Below are 21093 nucleotides of genomic sequence, written 5' to 3' on the forward strand. Positions count from 1 at the left end.
GGCTGCCAAAGTGCTCAGTAGTGTCTTTGTTACCACTAGAGTTGGACATTCCAATGCCCTCTTGGCTTCCCTTTTTCTATGCCCCGCAAACTTGAAGGGATTGAAAACTCAGCTTTCCATGTACTACCCTGCACCAGGTCTCGTTTACCCATCTGTCGTGTGCTCCCAGTTAAGGAATTCTTCGATTTTAAAATTTGAACCCTGGTTCTCAAATTCCTCCATTGCTGTATCTCCTCCAGCCCTACGACTCTCCAAGATATCTGCAACCTGCCAATTCTGGTGTGTTGAGCATTCCTGATTTTAATCGCTCCATTATTTGTAGCTGTGCCTTGAGCTCTGGAATTTCCTCCCTAATCCTCTCCACTTTTCTTTCAGATCCTTCTTAAAACTTCCCTCTTGGACCAAGCTTTTGGCTAGCTGACCTAATAGCTCCATATATGGTTCAGCATCTAATCAGGTTTGACAACTCTCCTGTAAAGCACGTGGGGCATTTTTTATGTTAAAGATGCTATTCCTTTAAAAAAAAAAATGTTTTTATTTTTTTTTATTAGAGTACCCAATTCATTTTTTTTCCAATTTAGGGGCAATTTAGAGTGGCAAATCCACCTACCCTGCATTTCTTTGGGTTGTGGGGACGAAACCCACGCAAACACAGGGAGAATGTGCAAACTCCACATGGACAGTGACCCAGAGCCGGGATCAAACCTGGGACCTCGGCGCCGTGAGGCAGCAATGCTAACCACTGCGCCACCGTGCTGCCCCAAAAGGTGCTATTTCAATGCAAGTTGTTGCTGTAAGCGGCTGGAGGAGGGGGACAAAGGACTCTCAAGAGAAGTCCATATCCACCCAGAGTGTTAAGGGAGCAATTCTCTGAACTGAACCTCAGCGAGGAAGAGTGTGTCAGAACTCTCCACTTCAGTAAGGCTCCTCTCACTGAAATCTGCCACCTGATGCGGCTGCAACTGCATTCCGAGGGTAGAGAGAGGACAGCATTACATAAAAAGGTGACCTCAGCCATAAAACGGTGACCTCAGCCATAAACTTTAATGTGTAAAGTTCCTTAGAGGCTGAAGCAGGTGATATTTGCAACATCTTTCCATTTGTTGTCCACTGTTGCCCAAGGGAGATGATTCAGACCCTTTGTTCCAAGAGGCCGGAATATATTTCAAGCCAAAAGAGAAAATGCTGGAAAAATCGCAGCAGGTCTGGCAGCATCTGTAAGGAGAGAAACGAGCTTTGACAAAGGGCCATCTGGACTCGAAACATCAGCTCTTTTCTCCCCTTACAGATGCTGCCAGACCTGCTGCAATTTGCAAGCATTTTCTCTTTTGGTTTCAGATTCCAGCATCCGCAGTAATTTGCTTTTATCTGGAATATATTTCAAACTCCCTCTTGCCAGAGATAAGCAGGCAGAGGGAGCAGACGGATTCACAAGGATTGTAGACTTCCCCAAGGTGATATTGAGGATAGCATGAAATGTGATAGTGTGTAAGTGATTGGTGTGCTGAAACAATGCTTACCACACTGCAGAAGCACCACACTGCAGAAGCCCTGCATACTTTAGAGTACAGGTAAATTTCATGGTGTTCTGTTGTGTGTTGCACAACCTCACCCATCATGAGGTGACAAGCCTTTGCCAACAGGTAAATGGCAGCCAACTGAAGAGCAAGACGGAAAGGAAGAAAAGGAGGTGGAAAGGGAAGAGGAAGAATTGGAGGAAGGAAAAGCTAAGAGGCAACCAATATTGCCACTTTCTAGCCAGGTTCTTTGCAATTGCCTCGCCAAACTATGATACCGGTAAGCACAACTCCAATTCACTGAGTTAAACACTTTTACCGTCCCAATTATACTCAATTTCATGTTTGGGCATGATGCAAAAATAAAAGCCAGCAAGAAAAACATTCCAAATCAAATTTTTTAATGAAATTATGCCATATTGCATCATCATTAACTAAACAACCTTGTGCATTCCTTCAGTGTTTGTTATTCGTGTGCCGTTGTTTGTCATAGTGTTACTCTTATGGCTATAGTATTTATGGTGGAAGGTTGCTGATTCGGTGGGTAAGATGGCTTTGCGGAATACACTGGGGAACTTCTGGTCCTAGAATCCCTGGCTTTGTCTGCACCCTCTTAGCAGGAGACTGGGCCGATAGGTTGAGAGCGAGATTACTGGTAGAGTGACGATGGTGGGAGGGCAAATGCTGTCATCCTCAGAGGAAAATAGGTTCATGCTTCAGGAAGCCACAGCAACTCCCCCAGGATGCTGTGCTAGAAGCTGAGACATCGGCCATCAGATGCAGTGCCATGGTTGGCTCTGCAATTGTATTAATACTAGTGGAAAGGATGGATTCCAAGATCTGTGTATAACCCTATGTAAATTGCTACTCAGCTCCTGCAAGCTCCTTGCAGTTATTCAAGTTCCTGAGGTTTGTGCTGCAGTTGGTGGTTTATGGTATTTGAAGATGCATGCGGAACTATGACCACTCATGATGCTACTGAACTTTGAGACACAGCATTCAGGTCCATGGGGCTAGACCCCTAATGTTGACCATCCAACTACCTGATGCCACTTTATTTGCCAAGTCTGTCTGAAGGGCCGCTTGTGGACAGATCACATCTCACCTCCACCGCAACTATCGCATCCAAGGTAATGTCAAGAGAACTTTGGAGTACGCTATCTCGTCTCCTAGCCATAATTATTTTAAGATAAATTTGGAGTACCCAATTCATTTTTTCCAATTAAGGGGCAATTTAGCATGTCCAATCCACCGAGCCTGCACATCTTCGGGTTCTGGGGGCGAGACCCACACAAACACGGGGAGAATGTGCAAACTCCACAAGGACAGTGACCCAGAGCCAGGATCGAATCTGGGACCTCGGCATTGTGAGGCAGCAGGGCTAACCCACTGCGCCACCATGCTGCCCTCTCTTAGCCATAATTGACTGTTCTTTCCGCTTTGGCACTTTTCCACAAGTAGTTGCAGCATCTGCTTCAGCCAGAATGCATCTCTGTTTTAAGCCTCAAATGAATTTAGCCCCTTTGGTGAGGTGTGCAGCCACTCAACAGCATGTTCAGTACTGGCTATATGCAGCAATCATACAATACATGAATCTGGTGGTGCAGCCTCCACTGAACGCAACAAGGTGAAAATTAATCACATCACCATCCCCATTTGCTACCCAATGTAATGTAGCCTCATGTAATCTGATATCACTAAAGCAGGTCATTCACCCCAGTGCTCTCAAAGAGCTATTCATTTAGTCACAGTCCTCTGCTCTTTCCCATTGTCCTGCACAATCTTCGCCCCTTCAAATGTTTATCCAAAGATTTTCCAAAATTGTCACTTCCACTACCATTTCAGGCACTCCTCTCCAGATAATAGCTCACTGAATAATGGAAAAAAAACCTGTTCATGCTTTTGAAGATGATCTAAATCAGTATTCTTTTACTAGCTGATTCTCCTGCCAACTTCATCAAATCTGCCAAGATTTTGAATGCTTCTATGAAATCCTTTAATCTTTTCTACTCAAAGAAGAACAGCTGCATGGTATATGGGCAGCTATATCCTAATTTCTCCACATTGTATTCTATACATCTTCCAGAGATGAAAGCAAGAAACCTCTTGATTGTTTTTACCAAACTGGCTCAAGCACTTTTCTTCATTCTGGATACGTTCACGAGACACAAGTAGCTATTTGTTGGAGAGGTAAAGTACCAGGATAAATACAACTCGTGCAATGCTGAATTTAATTATTAGGCAAAAAAAGTATTTGAATTGTGCAAGGACCATTAGTTTCTCGCATTCTCAGCAATAAACAACTCCCCTTGTGCCCAATATTAACATGAAACCTTCTTACTCACATAGAGTTGTAACTCTAAATCTTTTAGTAGCTTCTCACACACTATTCAATAATCAACCATTATGAGGTCACTATCACAGTCCATTAAAATATTATAAAGAAAAAACCTACAGATACAAATGTGCTAACTAGGATACCTCATGGGGTAAAATATGTTTTACTCCTACAACAGCTGAAGGTCTGGTGCTCCACATACAATATTCTTCCCATTTTATTCCCAAGCAAAATATTCATTTATTGCATAGCTAAGGTGCCTTTTTTATATTGTAAATCACCAGATTATTTCCCAAGGCATTGAGAACAGGAGCACAGGAATTGCAAGGTGACATTATACCAAGGTCCATATAATTTGCCTTCTATCATCCTAGCAGTCACATGAGGGGGATTGGTGACTAAACGTGGCAATCAATCTTCAGCCATTAGTCTACAACAGATCCATAAATGAGGTGAGGAAATCCCCAGTGGCAGAGAGCTTTGGGAAACATAGATTCAAAGTCACCTGCTACACTTGTATCAGCAATTTGAAAGGATCAATCTCTGGAATAGATCTTCACAATGGGCTCGCCCATTCTTCCAACATGATTTCCTGGGCCAATTTCTGAATTGAATAGTACTTGGAAACAGAGTTGGTTGCATTTAAAATGAAAGCAGATGTAGCAATGTATAAAATTTAAACAAATCCTCACACCCTAAACCAGTGGCTGCTGCAAATTAAAATTTTAGCCATTTTTAACCTTATAAGCAGGAATTTCTCAGCCAGTATATATCCAAAGTGCTGCTGCACTGTATTGCAGAATATATATACCTCTAAACAAAATCCGTACCAATTCTTTCGCAGTCACTTATATTCAGCACCTACATTTTTTTTTATTTGTCACAGGCTGTGCCACCATTTATTGCCCATCCCTAACTGCCTTTGAGGGGGCGGTTAAGAGTCAACCATATTGCTGTGGGTCTGGAGTCACATGTAGGCTAGACCAGGCAAGGATGGCAGATTTCCTTCCCCACGGGACAGATAGGTTTCTCCAACAATCGACAATGGTTTCATGAGATATTTTTAATTCCGGATTTTCATTGAATTCAAATTTCAGTGGTGGGGTTTGAACCTGGGTCCCCAGAGCATTACTCTGGGTCTCTGGCTTACTAGTCCAGTGACAATACCAGTACGTCACCACCACCCCTACAGGCACAGGATGCATTGCAACAGGCAAATTATGGCTCCACTAGGAATTGTTGCAATGTTTTTAAAATCATGCACTTGCCAAGGAACATTTCACTCTGCAATATTTTATAAGCAATGCAGCCACATCCAGCTATAACCAGCAGCAGCTGATAATAGACAAATCATCCATGCAGATCCAATATGGATCTTGCACTGTACTTACCTATTCACTGAGTGTTTCTGTTGTGGTTCTCCCTCACTTCTGAGATGTTAGCTTGAAAAATCTCACAAAGGTATGACAGCAAATATCTACAAGTGGTGTTTTACTTTGAGGACAGCATGGGCAGGAGTATAAGGAAGTTGGAACCTCAAAAGCATACAACAAAATCCAGCAATTCCTTACCTCTGTTTTCAATGTACTTTTTCCTGTTCATTAAGGAGTGGGTTGGTAATAGGATGCCATGGAAAACTATAACAGATATTTGGCTCCTGCTTATTTATCTCTGTTATGATTAGGCCAAAAATACTTGGGGGATTTCAGCTGTTTAAGGGAAAATCCTAGCCTCCATGTATTTTAACAGTGGATGTTAATATTTGGGATCCCACATTCTATTGCAAAGATACAACTGGTTATGTCAGAATAACTGTACTGATGTCACAGCAACTTCCTGTGACATCATAAAGCAGTTCAACTACCTTCAGTGTTTCACACTTCATTATTTTTTACATTTAAAGCCTGTTAGTTTTAGTTTCATCGGTACAATTGTACAAGTGCATACAAACCTGCTAGATTAAAACCATAAAGTGATTTAGGATAGGTTAAGCATTCAAACAGCAAAATTATCCAGCCACAACAATTCTGCTGCTCTCTCCCCCAAGTTAGGTTTATCCACTCTACCCATTGCCATTATTTGGTCATGGAGTTTACTAACATGATTAAAAAGTGCAACATATTATTTAAATGCTGAAATACTCTGCATTTACCTTGATCGGGTGCTGCGTTTTAGGGATAACCCACCTAATACTTTTCAACATGTAGTTAAAATATAGACTTAAAAACCTGATTAGTGTTGCTTACTACGTTTTATTACAATACATTATACTACAAACAAATGCAAAATCACATTTATATGAAATTACAGTGACATTTTTCAATCTTTTAAAAGGGTGCACTTGATACATTCTTTAATCAATACAGCAATGAAGCTCTATGGAAATGAGCGACTAAATATTAAAATCTACAATCGACAAGACTCCAATGTGATTCTGCAGGATAACCCACTTTATGCTGTTCGTGTGTGTTTTCAATGTCATTTCACAATACATTCAACTAAGCAACTATTTACAGTACAGCATATAGAAAATTTGTATTTTCATCCAAAACAGTTTAAACTTCCAGATTTTGCTGAATCACAATCACCAGATCAAATGACAAATTATTTTTAAAGAAATACTTTCATCATAAGATCAGGTACAAGGCACAGAGTAAAGACACCATGTCAGCAGATGGAGCTGAATGAATATAGCGTATTAACGTCACCTGAATAGTATTAAGCATGACCAAAAATTGTAAATATTCAAGAACGATGTGAATATGGCTAAAGGTAACACACACATTTTGCGAAATGTGGATAAACCTTATACACATGCTAACCATTTCCCTTTTGTAGAGCTGAATGGAGTTGTGACGAGACTATGGTACAATCGGAGACAGCATATTTAAGCTATTGGAGGTGTACACTGAATAAAAACATTAAAACATTCTTGCCATGACAAATTATATTTCTGCCCTCTAATTCACCTGCATATTTTTACCATTTGCTTTGTTATCAAGGTTGTTCTTCATAAAAATCTAATGAAAATTGGTTAAATGGTTAAGAAATAGAATGAGGATACAAAAGGGATACAATCCCTTTTGCAAAAAGGAAATCAACCAACAACAATTAGTGTAAAACTATTTTAGGGAGAAATTCAACACTTAGATGCATAGTAGCAATAGCATGAAATCTCAGCACTTACATCTATGCAGCTGTGTGAAGATGTTAAGCAAAAAGGCCAAGTTAAACTGACATAATTAAAAGTCATCAATTAATAAAGAAACAATTTTGGGGGAAATTAGATTACAGGATAGAGTAAAATTTCATGCAATTAGAATAGTTTGGTGTAATGTAAAACCCAGGCAATGGCATACTGAAGGCTAAAGCTTTAGCTGCTCCAAAAACCAGCAAACCTACGGGCCATATTTGCTGCAAATCCTTAGTACTTCACTGCAATACTCATGTGTAGGTTAGTGCAGGAAATACCACAATGGTAGACAAATAAACAAGGTATCCCAAATTATGCATTACGATACTACTGCAGATTATGCTCAACACTTTTAATGTGTGGAGGGAGTAGTCAGAAGAAACTAGATACTTTACAAGTTGCAATGGAAAATAATCACCTGTACACATTTCAATGGCCTGGAATATTGGTCCTATAGTACGCAATTTCCTAAAACATGGTTTAGTTTCCATGAGTTCAGTGGGCTTCAGGTAGTTCACAAACATACACGGAAGAATAAAGCCAAACAGTACATCACGTTTGGAAAGATACAAAATTTTAAAAAGGAACTTGAGCAAGAGAAAAAAATCATTCTGCACAGGTGATAAAAGTAGATACTGTCCAAAGTACAAATGTAGGACATTTGTGATACTCTTTTATAAATGTAAGTTTCTTTAAACCTATCATGCATCATTAAATGTTAGTTCCTATGTTGCAAAAATCCCAAAACAGCTTCAATATAGATTTAGTGTCATGAATCATGACATAACATGAATCATGAGTCATGAATAAATAAATGTCTTGGATATGATACTTTAGTTTTGTATAATTGAATTTCTCAGCTAACCTACCAAGTGTTAATATTGTTTTCTTAAAAAAAATGAAAACCTGAATGGTCTTGGTTTTCTCTGCAATTCGTAGAAAGTAATTAAGTTTAAAGTGCCTAACCAGTGATTTTTGTTGCTGCAGAATGTGCTTTTAAAGATGGAACAGAACTATAACCATTACAAATCAGAAGTATGAACATTGTTTGAAATAGATTAGTCAAACTGCTAAAGTCAATAGGTATACAAGAAGAAACAAGTTTGAGTCACATGCCCCCTAAAAAGCTATGTTGCAAATGTCAAATTATAACATCATGAAGCATGGCGAGCTAGTTCAAAAGAAGACAGTTAAGTACATCATGAAGACAAGTCTGTGACACAGGGACAGTAGAGCTTACATGGCACATGCAATTGGTCATTCTGTTGTTGGTTCAAAATCTCAAGGACCCTGGTTCTCATCCTCTATATGAACAGAGCTGGAGGCAGCAAGAAGAGGCTGAGATGAACTGTTGGTGCTCTGGCTTTTCAGGCTTTCAGTCGAGTCGGAGGTTCCTGCAGAAAAATACACAACTGAGAAACATCTCACATTTCAAGAGACTATAATTTAGCCAAGTGGCTATGATGCTTCACATTCAATAACATCTCGGGCCATGGTTTTGATTTACATGCTTGACAAACATTTGTTCTCTTTGGGATGATAAAGAGCTAGTTACCAATTTATCATGGGTAAACAAGCATGACAATGTGACTTATATTACTTCATATTTGAGAACAGAAAAAGATCCAAAACATTTTTTCATGAAGATAGTACCTCTTAAACAAACTTGTCGTCTGTCCCCAAAATAATCAATCTTACTCTCATCATTTAACTCACTTAAAAAATTGATTATACTTATTTGAGATGCATCTTTGGGTAAGCCTCTTAAATAAATTATTCATAGATTTCATAGAATTTACAGTGCAGAAGGAGGCCATTCGGCCCATCGAGTCTGCACCGGCTCTTGGAAAGAGCGCCTTACCCAAGGTCAACACCTCCACCCTATCCCCATAACCCAGTAACCCCACCCAACACTAAGGGCAATTTTGGACACTAAGGGCAATTTATCATGGCCAATCCACGTAACCTGCACATCTTTGGACTGTGGGAGGAAACCGGAGCACCTGGAGGAAACCCACGCACACACGGGGAGGATGTGCAGACTCCGCAATGCCAAGGGGAAAAATCCTGATACCGTTCCTGTAGTTAGTAACCACAGCTGTGCTGCTACTTTCATTTCATTTAAGTATTTGTGTGTAAATATATTGAAAATATTCTGAGACAGCTAAAACATTCATGATTGAACAAATTGAATTTGCTTTTAATTTCTGTCAGACATCAGAAGTCCTTTGTTTGGGGTTGGGGGGGGGGGGGGGTGATAGAGAGTGCGTTTGCTCATTCACGAGTAGAAACTGGAGATAGAAATCACAATGTATTCCATTTCTTGAACATTTATAGAAAGACAACGCCCCCCCGCCCACCAAAACAAAAATCTGAGAGAGGAGATTGTAACTGTGCAGAATGCTCCCAGGGTCCACAGTACTGGTGAGGCTTTGCACAAAGCAGGAGACTTATGGAAAACCGAGGCTGCTTCAGAAAGTTCTTCTCAATATATAAATAAATGTGGATCGAGTAATAGCAGAGCTGCAGTTATTACCTTTAGAGGGCAGCACCAGAAACGATAAGATTGGTTGTTACTTGGGTATACTTTGAATGATGATGCACATTTTGTTGTTTCAACACAAGGCTCAGCACATTAGACAATCGAGCATTTACACAGCACCGCAACACTGTATATCATTGCTAGTCATACCTTAAGTCAATTGCAAATTTGAGAGAGAATGAATGGAAAATAGTCCCACAGCTTGATATATGAAGAACAAATGGTGACAAAATAAAAATGACTGTTTGCATTTGGAACAACAAAAGATTTTAGCGAAAAAAGATGACAATTACAACCATAAAGTACGGTAGTCTTTCCAATGGCCCCTACAGTATTCCTTTAATTATGTCAGAAATTGTCAAAACTTTAACAGTCAATCACAACTTGCAAATCATAAAAAGGCGCTTGATAGAAATGGCAATAGATTTCCGATGTTTCACTCTTGAAATTTAATTTCTTTAATAGTGTTTATATGCAGAGTTGTTCATTAATTTATAAATCTGAATAGTCCTGCATAATGGTTAACTAATAGTTGAGAAATAACATATTGATCACAGATCATGTTCAAAAGATGTGTAATTATTATATAAAAGTCTTCAGAACCACAATTTAATATTTACAAACTCACTGAACAAATTATCCAGTAGTTCATTCATGTCCCACTTACTGGATCTCTTTAATGTAATAATAGGTAATTGCTAATATGGACTGTACACCACCTCAAATTCTACCACCAGGGTCTGGATTTTACCAATTTCCCCAGGGCGATAGGCTAGAAGGTGGGTGAGTTGGTAAAATGTTGGGGAGCCGCATCTGGAGGATGCCTCAACGTTATCCCACCACTAGGCACTTTTATTGGCAAGGACTTGGCCGCCCACCAGTCGGAGGTAGGTGGCCAATTTGCATTGTTGAGGCACTGAGGGCCACTTTCCTGGAGCAGCAACCCCAAAACCCTGCAATGTGGAGAGGCTGGCAGCTGCATGGAAGTGACCTTTTAGTGACTTCCAAGCAGGTCTTTGCTCCTGGGGGATCCATGGCTCAAGAAGGAGAGCCCCACCGACAATGGCCACCACTGCAGCTCCAGTGCTGCCACTTGAGAGGTTACCCCTCTGATTGCCAGGGTCTGCATACCTGGTCTTGATGGAAAAGTAATATGTCATGTCTCGCTCAAGGGTGCCTCCAAATGGAGGTGTTCCCTCGTTTTCCTGATAGCCTCAGCAGCGGCCCACTCTCTTGGATGCTACTGCTGAGGCTGCAGAGCTGCTGGTCCACTGATTGGGCCAGCAACAAGGGAAGCCAGTTCAGTGTCTTTAATTTGATAACAGAGGACTCTTAATTAGCTGCTGCCAGGTTCCCGATGGCTGCCCATGGGGTCTGTGAGTTCACAATGTAGAAACTTTGAAAATAGGAGGGGTAGGCCATTGGCCCTTCAAGCCCGCTCTGCCATTCATTACGACCATGGCGGATCATCAAACTCAGTTACCTGTTCTCGCTTTCCCTCCATATCCTTTGATCCCCTTAGCCCCAAAAGCTATATCTAACTCCTTCTTTAAAAAATACATGGCGGAATTCTCTGATCCTGAGATTAAGTTTTGACACTGGGGCAGGATTCGCAGAGTTCTGCGACTGCAAAACTTGCGCCACACCTGGACCGATTCAGCGACTGTTGAGGGGCTAGCAACGGCGCCACACAGAACACAATCGATTCCGGTGAGAAACGGTGCCAGATTTGCGATAAACACTTAGGAGGCTGACAAGCTGCAGCCTTATATACACACTTCACTCCCCACACACACCATTCCAGCCAACAAGATGGCACTGGTTGCGCTGGAGCATGACCCATCCTGTTGATGGGTCGGCTGGGGCCAGGGGGAGAGCGGCCTGGTGGAAACCCATACGACCATGGCACTAAGTTCACAGCTCACAGCTGCATGGCTGCCTTGCTTGCTGCAACAATGGCCCATCTGCCTGACCCCACAGCCCAGCTCTTGGCCACCCCTTGCTACTCCCGCCAGCCAGCGGCACAACTGCCATTATACTATGTTGGACACTTTCCATACCCCATCCCTCCCCCTCAAGCAGCTACAGTGCCTGTTTGATGATTTTCGAACGCACAAATGAACCTCGCCATTGGAAATTCGCCCCAGTGGAGGCGGAGAATTGCAGAGGCCCCGGAGAATACCGGGTCAGACCTACTAATAATATGCAAGCAGCGTTTACTGTGTGTGCGGAGTGGAACGGATTGACGTCGCCATCGAGGCAAGGAGAATTACGTTTTGGCGTGAAACTGGCACCCGCCACGATTTCGGAGTCAAAACCGATTCTCCATCCAATTGTCTCCCCCGATTCTGGAGTCAGCCGACAGAGAATCCCGCCCACAATGTTCCATCATCAGGAACATCCTTCCTGCATTTACCCGGTGTAGTCCTGTTAGAAATTTATTGGTTTCTATGAGATACCCCCGCATTCTTCTAAACTCAAGCTAATATAACCCTCACCGACTCTATACTTATATGCCAGTCCTCCCATCCCAGGAATCAGTCTGGTAAACCTTTGCTGCACTCCCTCTATAGCAAGAACATCCTTCCTCAGATAAAGAGACCAAAACTGCACACAATATTCCAGGCATGGCCTCAGCAAGGCCCTGTATAATTTCAGCAAGGTATAAGCGAGGACTGTCAGAGGATACAGCAGGATTTAGATTGTTTGGAGACTTGAGCGGAGAGATGGCAGATGGAGTTTAATCCGGACAAATGTGAGGTAATGCATTTTGGAAGGCCTAATGCAGGTAGGGAATATACAGTGAATGGTAGAACCCTCAAGAGTATTGAAAGTCAAAGAGATCTAGGAGTACAGGTCCACAGGTCATTGAAAGGGGCAACACAGGTGGAGAAGGTAGTCAAGAAGGCATACGGCATGCTTGCCTTCATTGGCCGGGGCATTGAGTATAAGAATTGGCAAGTCATGTTGCAGCTGTATAGAACCTTAGTTAGGCCACACTTGGAGTATAGTGTTCAATTCTGGTCGCCACACTACCAGAAGGATGTGGAGGCTTTAGAGAGGGTGCAGAAGAGATTTACCAGAATGTTGCCTGGTATGGAGGGCATTAGCTATGAGGAGCGGTTGAATAAACTCGGTTTGTTCTCACTGGAACGAAGGAGGTTGAGGGGATACCTGACAGAGGTCTACAAAATTATGAGGGGCATAGACAGATTGGATAGTCAGAGGCTTTTCCCCAGGGTAGAGGGGTCAATTACTAGGGGGCATAGGTTTAAGGTGAGAGGGGCAAGGTTTAGAGTAGATGTACGAGGCAAGTTTTTTATGCAGAGGGTAGTGGGTGCCTGGAACTCGCTACCGGAGGAGGTGGTGGAAGCAGGGACGATAGTGACATTTAAGGGGCATCTTGACAAATACATGAATAGGATGGGAATAGAGGGATACGGACCCAGGAAGTGTAGAAGATTGTAGTTTAGTCGGGCAGCATGGTCGGCACGGGCTTGGAGGGCCGAAGGGCCTGTTCCTGTGCTGTACATTTCTTTGTTCTTTGTTGTGTCCCTGTTCCTGAGCTTGAATTCTCTCACTATGAAGGCCAACTTAACACTTGCCTCAAGATAAAAGTAAATTATTGCAAATGCTGGAACCTGAACCAACAGGAAAAAATGCTGAAAATCTCATCTGGTCTGACAGCACCTGTAGAGAAAACCGAGCTAACATTTCGAGTCTGGATGACTCTTTGTCAGCTTTGACTCAAATGTTGACTCTGTTCTCTCTCCACAGATGCTTTTATACCTGCTGAGATTTTACAGCATTTTCTGTTTTTATTGTAGCCACCTGGGTTGGCCAACTCCCGACGTAAAATGGAGAACAGCAAAGGCTGCAGGGAAATTCAGCCAACACAAGCAGAAACTAGCAGGCGCAAGTTACTGTGTATTAAACTCTGCAAAAGCCCAGACAGCATCGATACAAGCAGCCATCTGCATAATAATGTAGCAGCCATCTACATACTAATGAGCGATCCCCGGGTACAATCGAAACATTTGGGATAAACAAAGCCAAGCCAGACTCCTCGGTGCCAGCAGGAGCCAACACAAAAGAGGTTAACGGACACCTCAAGACCGCCCATCGATCAGGGAACCGCTCCAGTATTGGAGAAATCGAACCAAGCGATTGGAACGAAGTCTAATCACTTGGAACCAGGTACAGGGTCCGCCCCGAAAGGCGGGAAGCCCCTGGGGACTATAAAGTTAAGCCCCCAAGTTCAAATCGTCCTTCTTGACCGGGTCACTCAGCAACGCAAACCAACCCTTGACAGTGACCGCAGCTGCCGCCAAGATCCAGTAAGTCTTAAGTCAACGCTCGCTACGAGATAGGCGCTCCTAGCTACCAATCCGTACCAACTTCGAATCCCGCAGACTCAGAATCCGAATGAAAGGCCATTTGTTCCCCTGACCTGGTGGGCCAGTCCGAAGCTAAGTTCTTTGCCTTCTTTACTACCTGCTGGACCTGCATGTTTACCTTCAGCGACCGGTGTATAATAATAATCTTTATTAGTGTCAAAAGTAGGCTTACATTAACACTGCAATGAGGTGACTGTGAAAATCCCCTAGTTGCCACACTACAGCGCCTGTTCGGGTACACTGAGGGAGAATTCAGAATGTCCAATTCACCCAAGAAGTACGTTTTTCGGGACTTGTGGAGGAAACCAGAGCACCCGGAGGAAACCCATGCAAACAGGGGGAAGAACGTGCAGACACCGCACAGAAAGTGACCCAAGCCAGGAATCGAACCACTGCTAACCACTGTGCCGCTCTACAAGGACTAGGTTTGTTGCATATCCCCCTCTCTCAATCTGTAGCCATTCAGACAATAATCTGCCTTCCTGTTTTGGCTACCAAAGTGGATAACCTCACATTTATCCACATAACTGCACCTGCCATTCATTTGCCCACTCACTCAACTTTTCCAAATCAAACTGAAGCATCTCTGCATCCTCCTCACAGCTCACTCTCCCATCCAACTGTCTACAAATTTGGAGATATTACATTTAGTTCCCTCATCTAAATCATGAATATATATTATTAATAGCTTGGGCCTAGTACACTACCTGCCATTTGGAAAAAGATCAGTTTATTCCTACTCTTTTGTTTCCTGATGTCAACCAGTTTTCTATCCATCCCAATACACTACCCCCAATTCCATGCGCTTTACTTTAAACAATCTCTTATGTGGGACCTTGTCGAAAGCCTTCTGAAAGTAAAAATAAATCACATCCACTGACTCCTCCTCACCTACTACTTGGTCCTGAGGTCGGGACTTACCCTGTGTCAGGAAAATGTTGGCCTTGTCTTCAGAGGCTGAACTGAACATTGGACCAGAACGCAGAGAGAGCATAGAAGAGACCTGTAGAACGTGAGATGTCTCCCCAGGTGGAAGTGTAAAGTACCTCAAATAAAAACTATTCTAAGATACAGGATACAAGTTCTTCAGTGTAGCCTTAAACTACACAGTTAAGCGGCACAGTGTAGTTCTTAAAATTAATAATCAAAAATATGAGCTTTTCAGAATCAAGAGATGATATAAATTATTCAGAAATGACTGAACCTGTAACGAGCAGCATATAACAGCAGTCAGAAAACAAAATGACTCCGTTTTTTTTACATTGCCAGGTTTACCCCCTCCTGGGATAGTTTCAGAGGCATTGACGGTGCTTCCACACTGGGTACATTTTCACAGGCAGCAGACCTCCAGGACCAGCGTATTGCTGCTAAACATTCAATAGTGATCCATCTATCCTGATGGTATTTGCCCAAGTTCTAGTACAGGGGTACAATCACTGAGGCACAGGTCCCTGTGGCAGTTACACAGGTACTGACGACCCTCCTTGTGCTGGAGTATTTACATCAGAATCAGCAATATTCCACTGATGAACTACTGTTATATAGGGACCTTCTTGTGCTGAACTCCAACTGCAAAGTCACCAATGGACCTCCCATAAATGGGCAGTTAGACAGCAGCTAATAACACTCCAATGTCCATCCCAGGCGGCCATTCTTTGTGCGTTTATGTGGACAATGAATACCAGTCAAACGATTTGATCATGGAGGCCATCACACACAAACTCATTCTGTCTTTGCTTGATATCTACACAAGCCCATTCTTCTAGCAGGGGTTTCTGAATAATAGGCTGATTTTGGCTTTCATGAAGTCAAAATGTCAAATGTTATTGCTCCTCAACTCAAAATAATAAATTAGTGCAAAGCTGGGATCAAAACGGAGACGGTGCCTATCCCTATGGTTCAATTAAACTCTGGATAGGTTTAGCATCATTTGTTAAAAGAAACCCACTGAGCATGGTAAGCAAACAGAAATTTTGATATTTTTTGAAGTGTAATTGGTGAATTGTCTTTTTAAAGACAAACTAAGAATTTCTCATCTTCTGGGTACAAATTTTCTGCTCTTCACTTCCAACAGAATGAAAGAAGAAAATCTATTAATTCACAAAAATTAGTCCATCGTATTTTTTAACCAGTGCTGGCCTTCATTGTTTACAGTTTGGTTTCAATGGAGACGTAATTTGGAATAGCAGAACATGTATTTTAGGTACTGCAGCATACAGAGTGCTGCTTGTGGCAACTCAGTTCAAAATGTGCATCACATACAATGTATCTTTAGGACATTCTGTCTTAAAAATTTCGATTGGATTAGCAAGTGAAAATCAAAACAAAGCAAATGCCACAAATGTGCTGAAGTTACAGATAGCACAGAATATGGGTTCCCTTTCAATGTAGAAAATGTCACAATGAGCTTTTAGGTTGGGGGGGGGGGGGGTGGTGAGGGGCTGTTGGAAAGAGAGGGGTTGGGGGAAAAGAGAAAAAAAGATAAAGGAAATAGACTATAATTCACGGTGCAAGAGACGATTTTTGTCGAGGTTTTTACATATTGGAAAGACAAGTGGAAATTCAGGAAGGAATTCTATAGAGGTGGGCCGAGACTCCTGTAGGTTCTCTATCAGCAGGGTGAAGTGAGGAGGTGATTGATGTATGACTTTTATTTCTTTATGGGATGTGGGCATCGTTGGCTTGGCTATATTTATTGCCCATCCCTAATTGCCCACTGCAATAATGAAGATTAAAATTGGCAACCTCGTGGATAACAGGTTTCTGTGGCAAGAAGGGGTAATCAAGTGATGTCGCAAAGGTGGTCTTGGTGATGGACAGGTTGTGGCTTTGAAGTTTAGCACTGGTTGAGCAGCAATGTCACTGCTTTGAAACGGAGCACAGCAGAGGTCAACAACTTCTGCCCTTGCGAGGAACAGGAAACAATAATAATCTTTATTAATGTTACAAGTAGGCTTACTGCAATCCCCGAGTCGCCACACTCCGGTGTTCGGGAACACCGAGGGAGAATTCAGAATGTCCAATCCACCTAACAAGCACGTCTTTCGGGACTTGTGGGAGGAAACCGGAGCACCGAGAGGAAACCCACGCAGACACAGGGCGAACATGCAGACTTTGTACAGACAAGTGGGAATCAAACCCGGGACCCTGGAACTGGCTAATCAGAAGCTTAGGAGAGGACTGCAAGCAGGGACTCCATCTCAAAAGGTGTCTAATCCACAAAGACTATGCAAGGGGAAAGTGGAAGGTTAGGTTGAAAGATTTTTGTAGGGCGCTGTGAAGGATTGTTGGAATGTAGGGTCAAATTGGCTGTGGCTTTCAGCCAATGCTGATGCACGAGAGAGGGGGTGTATATGAGGCAGGGGCAGGGAGCAGCAAAGTCATGGAGGGATTTGGAGACAAGGTTTTACTATTGCATCGGAGACAGAAATAACATAAGGCAACAAAAATGGGAATGATGGACCAGTGAAACTGGGGACAGCTACATTTCGGACAATTGGAGTTTATGATGGGTGGCAATGGAAGGGGAGCATTAATAGGGAAGCTGAGTGATCAGGAGGGGGATTGAAGAGTACCATAGGAACAACAAGTTGGCCTTCTGGAAGAGCTGCGTTTAGTCAAGGCAAAGGGCAGAAACTGCAAAGTGACAAGGTTTCAGAGCTGGAAGATGTTGGGGGGCTGGGGAGGCTGTGGGGTTATCGCCTGGAAACGGCCAACCAAGAAGGACAGCTGGAATTTATTTTCACCGTTTTTATGCACACAAGTGAAAACACAATAACTGACTTGCACTCAAATTCATACAAAGGGAAAACAGTAAAGAGTGTTAACATACCAGAATTACTCTTCTATACCAATTGAGCAGGAATCAGGACCCAGAGCTGCCCAAATCAGCAAAATTATGGATAGAAAGGTAAGGATATATTAGATAGGTCATGGAGGTAAGTCAACAAAGAACACACAAAAATGGAACATAAAAATTTTTCATAAATGATGTGCAAAAATAAACATTTTTTAAAAAAATGTATTGGAAATCAGTTGCTGAATAGAAGGACAAAAAAAATCAGAGGATTTGGTCTCACTAAAGCTTGCAACATCACAGTTTCAGATTTTCAATTCAGCTATTGTGCAAATTGGGCCAATTCAAATCATGCAAATAAATTGCTTACCACAATACAGAGTTCACAGGTTAGGAAATCTGGATGAAATGTATTACTAGAAATATACTTGGGAATATTTGTAAACTTAAATGTAATGGACGTTTTTCTGATATGCTATGTTTCATGCTGTTATCTTGAATTTGCAGTGTGCAGAAACATTTAAAATCATGCAGTACAAGGGTAGTTGTGCTTAATGTGTCTCTCTGAATGTTATGTTGAAATCAGTCAATTGGCCACAGTTAGCTGGTGAGAGGAACAGAACTATTTAAACTGGCACAGTAAAGGCTTCTGTTCTAAGAGGTTTCCCGAGGAGGAAAGATTGTATAGTTCTTGCTTTCATTTTTTTTAAAGGGCAATTAATTCCTTCAGCTCCTGGAGTTTAAATTTGATCCTGCAGAATCAAGACGAATGGAAGATTTTTAATTTCTATTTAAAATAACAATGTATTATAGTGGATGTAATACATCCAGATTTCCGAGAGGCTTCTGATAAGATAACAAATAATAAATAAGACCAGAGTATGCAGCGTCAGGAAACAAGTAGCATTATGGGTAGCAAGTTGATTGCAAAACAGAAGGCAGAGAGTAGGGTTAAAGGGTAGCTATTCAGAATGGCAGCAAGTGGGAAACAGGTCCCACAAGCAGCAGCGCTGGGGCTATGGTTGTTCACAATTCACATCAACATTTTAGACTTTGGACTGAAAAACATAAATTTGGGAGCATAGTCAACACAGAGAAGAACTGCAAGAAAATAAACCCAGAACGGGCATATAAATGGCAAATGGGTTTCAACAGAGGTGTGGGGTTTCACATTTTACTAAGAAAATGAAAAGAGTTCACACAAATCACTAAAAGTCACGATGCAGGTTAATAAGACCATAAAGAAAGCGCACCATGCATTGGGAGTTTATTTCTAGAGAATTGAAAAGTAGATAAATTATAGTAAACATGTATGAACCCTTAGTTAGGCCACAAGTAAAGCGGACAGTTTGGTCACCGTAGTGAAAAAAGAAATATAGTGGAATTGGGGAGGGTGTAAAAAAGATTTAGAAGGATGATACCAAAAATGCGTGTTTTTACTTAACAGGAAAGAATGAACAGGCTCGACTCTTTTCATTTGAAAAGAGAAAGCCGAGGGGTGACCCAATACGTGCCTTTGTGAAAGATTTTAATTGAGGAGACACAGTAGCCCAGATTTTCACCATGGCAGAGAGGCTCTTCTCATTTTCGTGAGGGTGGGATTGAAGTCGGGACAGGGTTTGCATATGTGCAGTTTATGGGGGCAGCTGGCCATTTAAATCATCAGCTGCCTCCATTGAAGTGGGATTTTGGTAGGCCAGGAGTGTGAAACCTACAGTATTTAGATTAGGCCAGGTACCCATAGAAACCCTACAGTGCAGAAGGAGACCATTCGGACCATTGAGTCGCACCGACCCTCCAAATAAGCACTCTACCTAGACCCACTCCCCTGCCCTACGTCCTATCCCCACAACTCCACATGACCTACACATTCTTTGGACACTACAGGGCAATTTAACCTGGCCAATCCATCTAACCTGCACATCTTTGGACTGTGGGAAGAAACCGGACCACCCAGAGGAAATCCACACAGACACGGGGAGAACGTTCAAACTCCACACAATCACCCACGGCAGGAATCAAACCCAGTAGGAGCAGGTCTGAGCTTTATGGACTCGTTTGGATAGTTAGGGTACCCCTTTGGATATGGTCCCGGCAGATCTTTGGGGGAGATAAGCTGCACTTTGGGGAGGTCAGGTGCACCTTGAAATTGTTAATGGCATGCACAAATGTTTGCAAAATGTGCTTCAACCCATTGCTGTCTAATTCATTGGAAATATAAGAACCTATGTAAATTATCTGTTAGAGGGAGTTGTCAATCTGTCAAAGCATAGAAAAGCCCTGAAAAAACAGAAAAGTTTAATGCATGCTATTTCATTTTGTCTGTTGACAGAAGCTTGAGGGTTTCTACTATTGGATCAGTGCTGCATGCTTAATTTCACAACCATCCATTATCATAGTAGGGCACTTACCAATTCACCACCTGATTGGCAGCTACAAATAGTAATAGGCTCTTTCATGTTGGACTATAAATTCCACTGCTTGTTGTTGTCAGGTATTGGTGCACTTTCTTATAAAGCTTTTTGTAGTTGAAGGGATGTAAATGTAGTAATTGGGTTATGAGAAGCTTTTTTCCAATATAGTATTCAATTGTATTTTATAGAACTTTATTCTATCGAATCTCCGCATTGGTCCTAGTGCCTGTCCAGGGTAGATGCCATGTGAGTTGTTACGGAAGGTGTAAAGGCAAAGGGTGGAGGGTGGGGTCATGGGGAGGCATGAGTTGCACTACATTGGCAGAGAGGCTATAATGAGCCATGCGAGATGGACGCAGGGACATAGGGTGACATGGAGTGTATGAAGGGTTATGCGGTGGGTAGGGGCATGAGGTTGCATAGATATGGCGTGGGGAGTGTGTGCGGGGGGAGGGGGCGGGTGTGGTGGATTCAAGATCGAGTCTGCAGGAGTTGGAGGTTGAACCAAAACGTAGACTTTATTGGGAAGATATTAAGACTACAGGCTATGATGTTAGACTACCGATTTGCCCATGCAAATGACAGAGTTGACATCGCGGAATCATGCTCTTAAAGTGTCCCTATTCAGTTCGAGGGCCACTTGTGAGGAAACACTAAAACACTGAAGTCACAGCATTTCCTCCCCCTTTAAATCAAAGGTCCCTGACACAATAAACAGTACAACATTATCAATTAGCAACATGAACAATCAATTAACAACAGTCAATATATCAAACGTTCCATGGCCGCCATTGTATGTGTGCTTCTCGGCAAACATCAGGCGCCTGCTTTTTCGTACTTGCTGCAACTTCTGGTCCTTTAGCTTGGTGGGAGTGTCGTCAGTCGTTATCTTAACT

The 21093-nt window shown here is 42.3% G+C and overlaps 1 protein-coding gene across 2 annotated transcripts in view; it reads right to left on the reverse strand.

Moving 5' to 3' along the window:
• Positions 1 to 6087: 6087 nt before the first annotated feature.
• LOC140394017 (E3 ubiquitin-protein ligase MGRN1-like) overlaps positions 6088 to 21093 on the reverse strand; it is a 247376-nt gene continuing 232370 nt past the window's right edge. The window contains exons 16-17 of one of the 2 annotated variants that reach the window (XM_072480789.1): positions 17820 to 17865; positions 6088 to 8442 (exon numbers count right to left, since the gene is read on the reverse strand). In XM_072480789.1, coding sequence (XP_072336890.1) covers positions 17825 to 17865 — 41 coding nt within the window. In that variant the 3' untranslated portion in view covers positions 6088 to 8442; positions 17820 to 17824. The remainder of the gene's footprint in view (positions 8443 to 17819; positions 17866 to 21093) is intronic. The other variant, XM_072480788.1, reaches the window with a different exon arrangement.

Source organism: Scyliorhinus torazame, chromosome 17 (genome assembly GCF_047496885.1).
Source record: "Scyliorhinus torazame isolate Kashiwa2021f chromosome 17, sScyTor2.1, whole genome shotgun sequence".
Taxonomy (NCBI): Eukaryota; Metazoa; Chordata; class Chondrichthyes; order Carcharhiniformes; family Scyliorhinidae; genus Scyliorhinus; species Scyliorhinus torazame.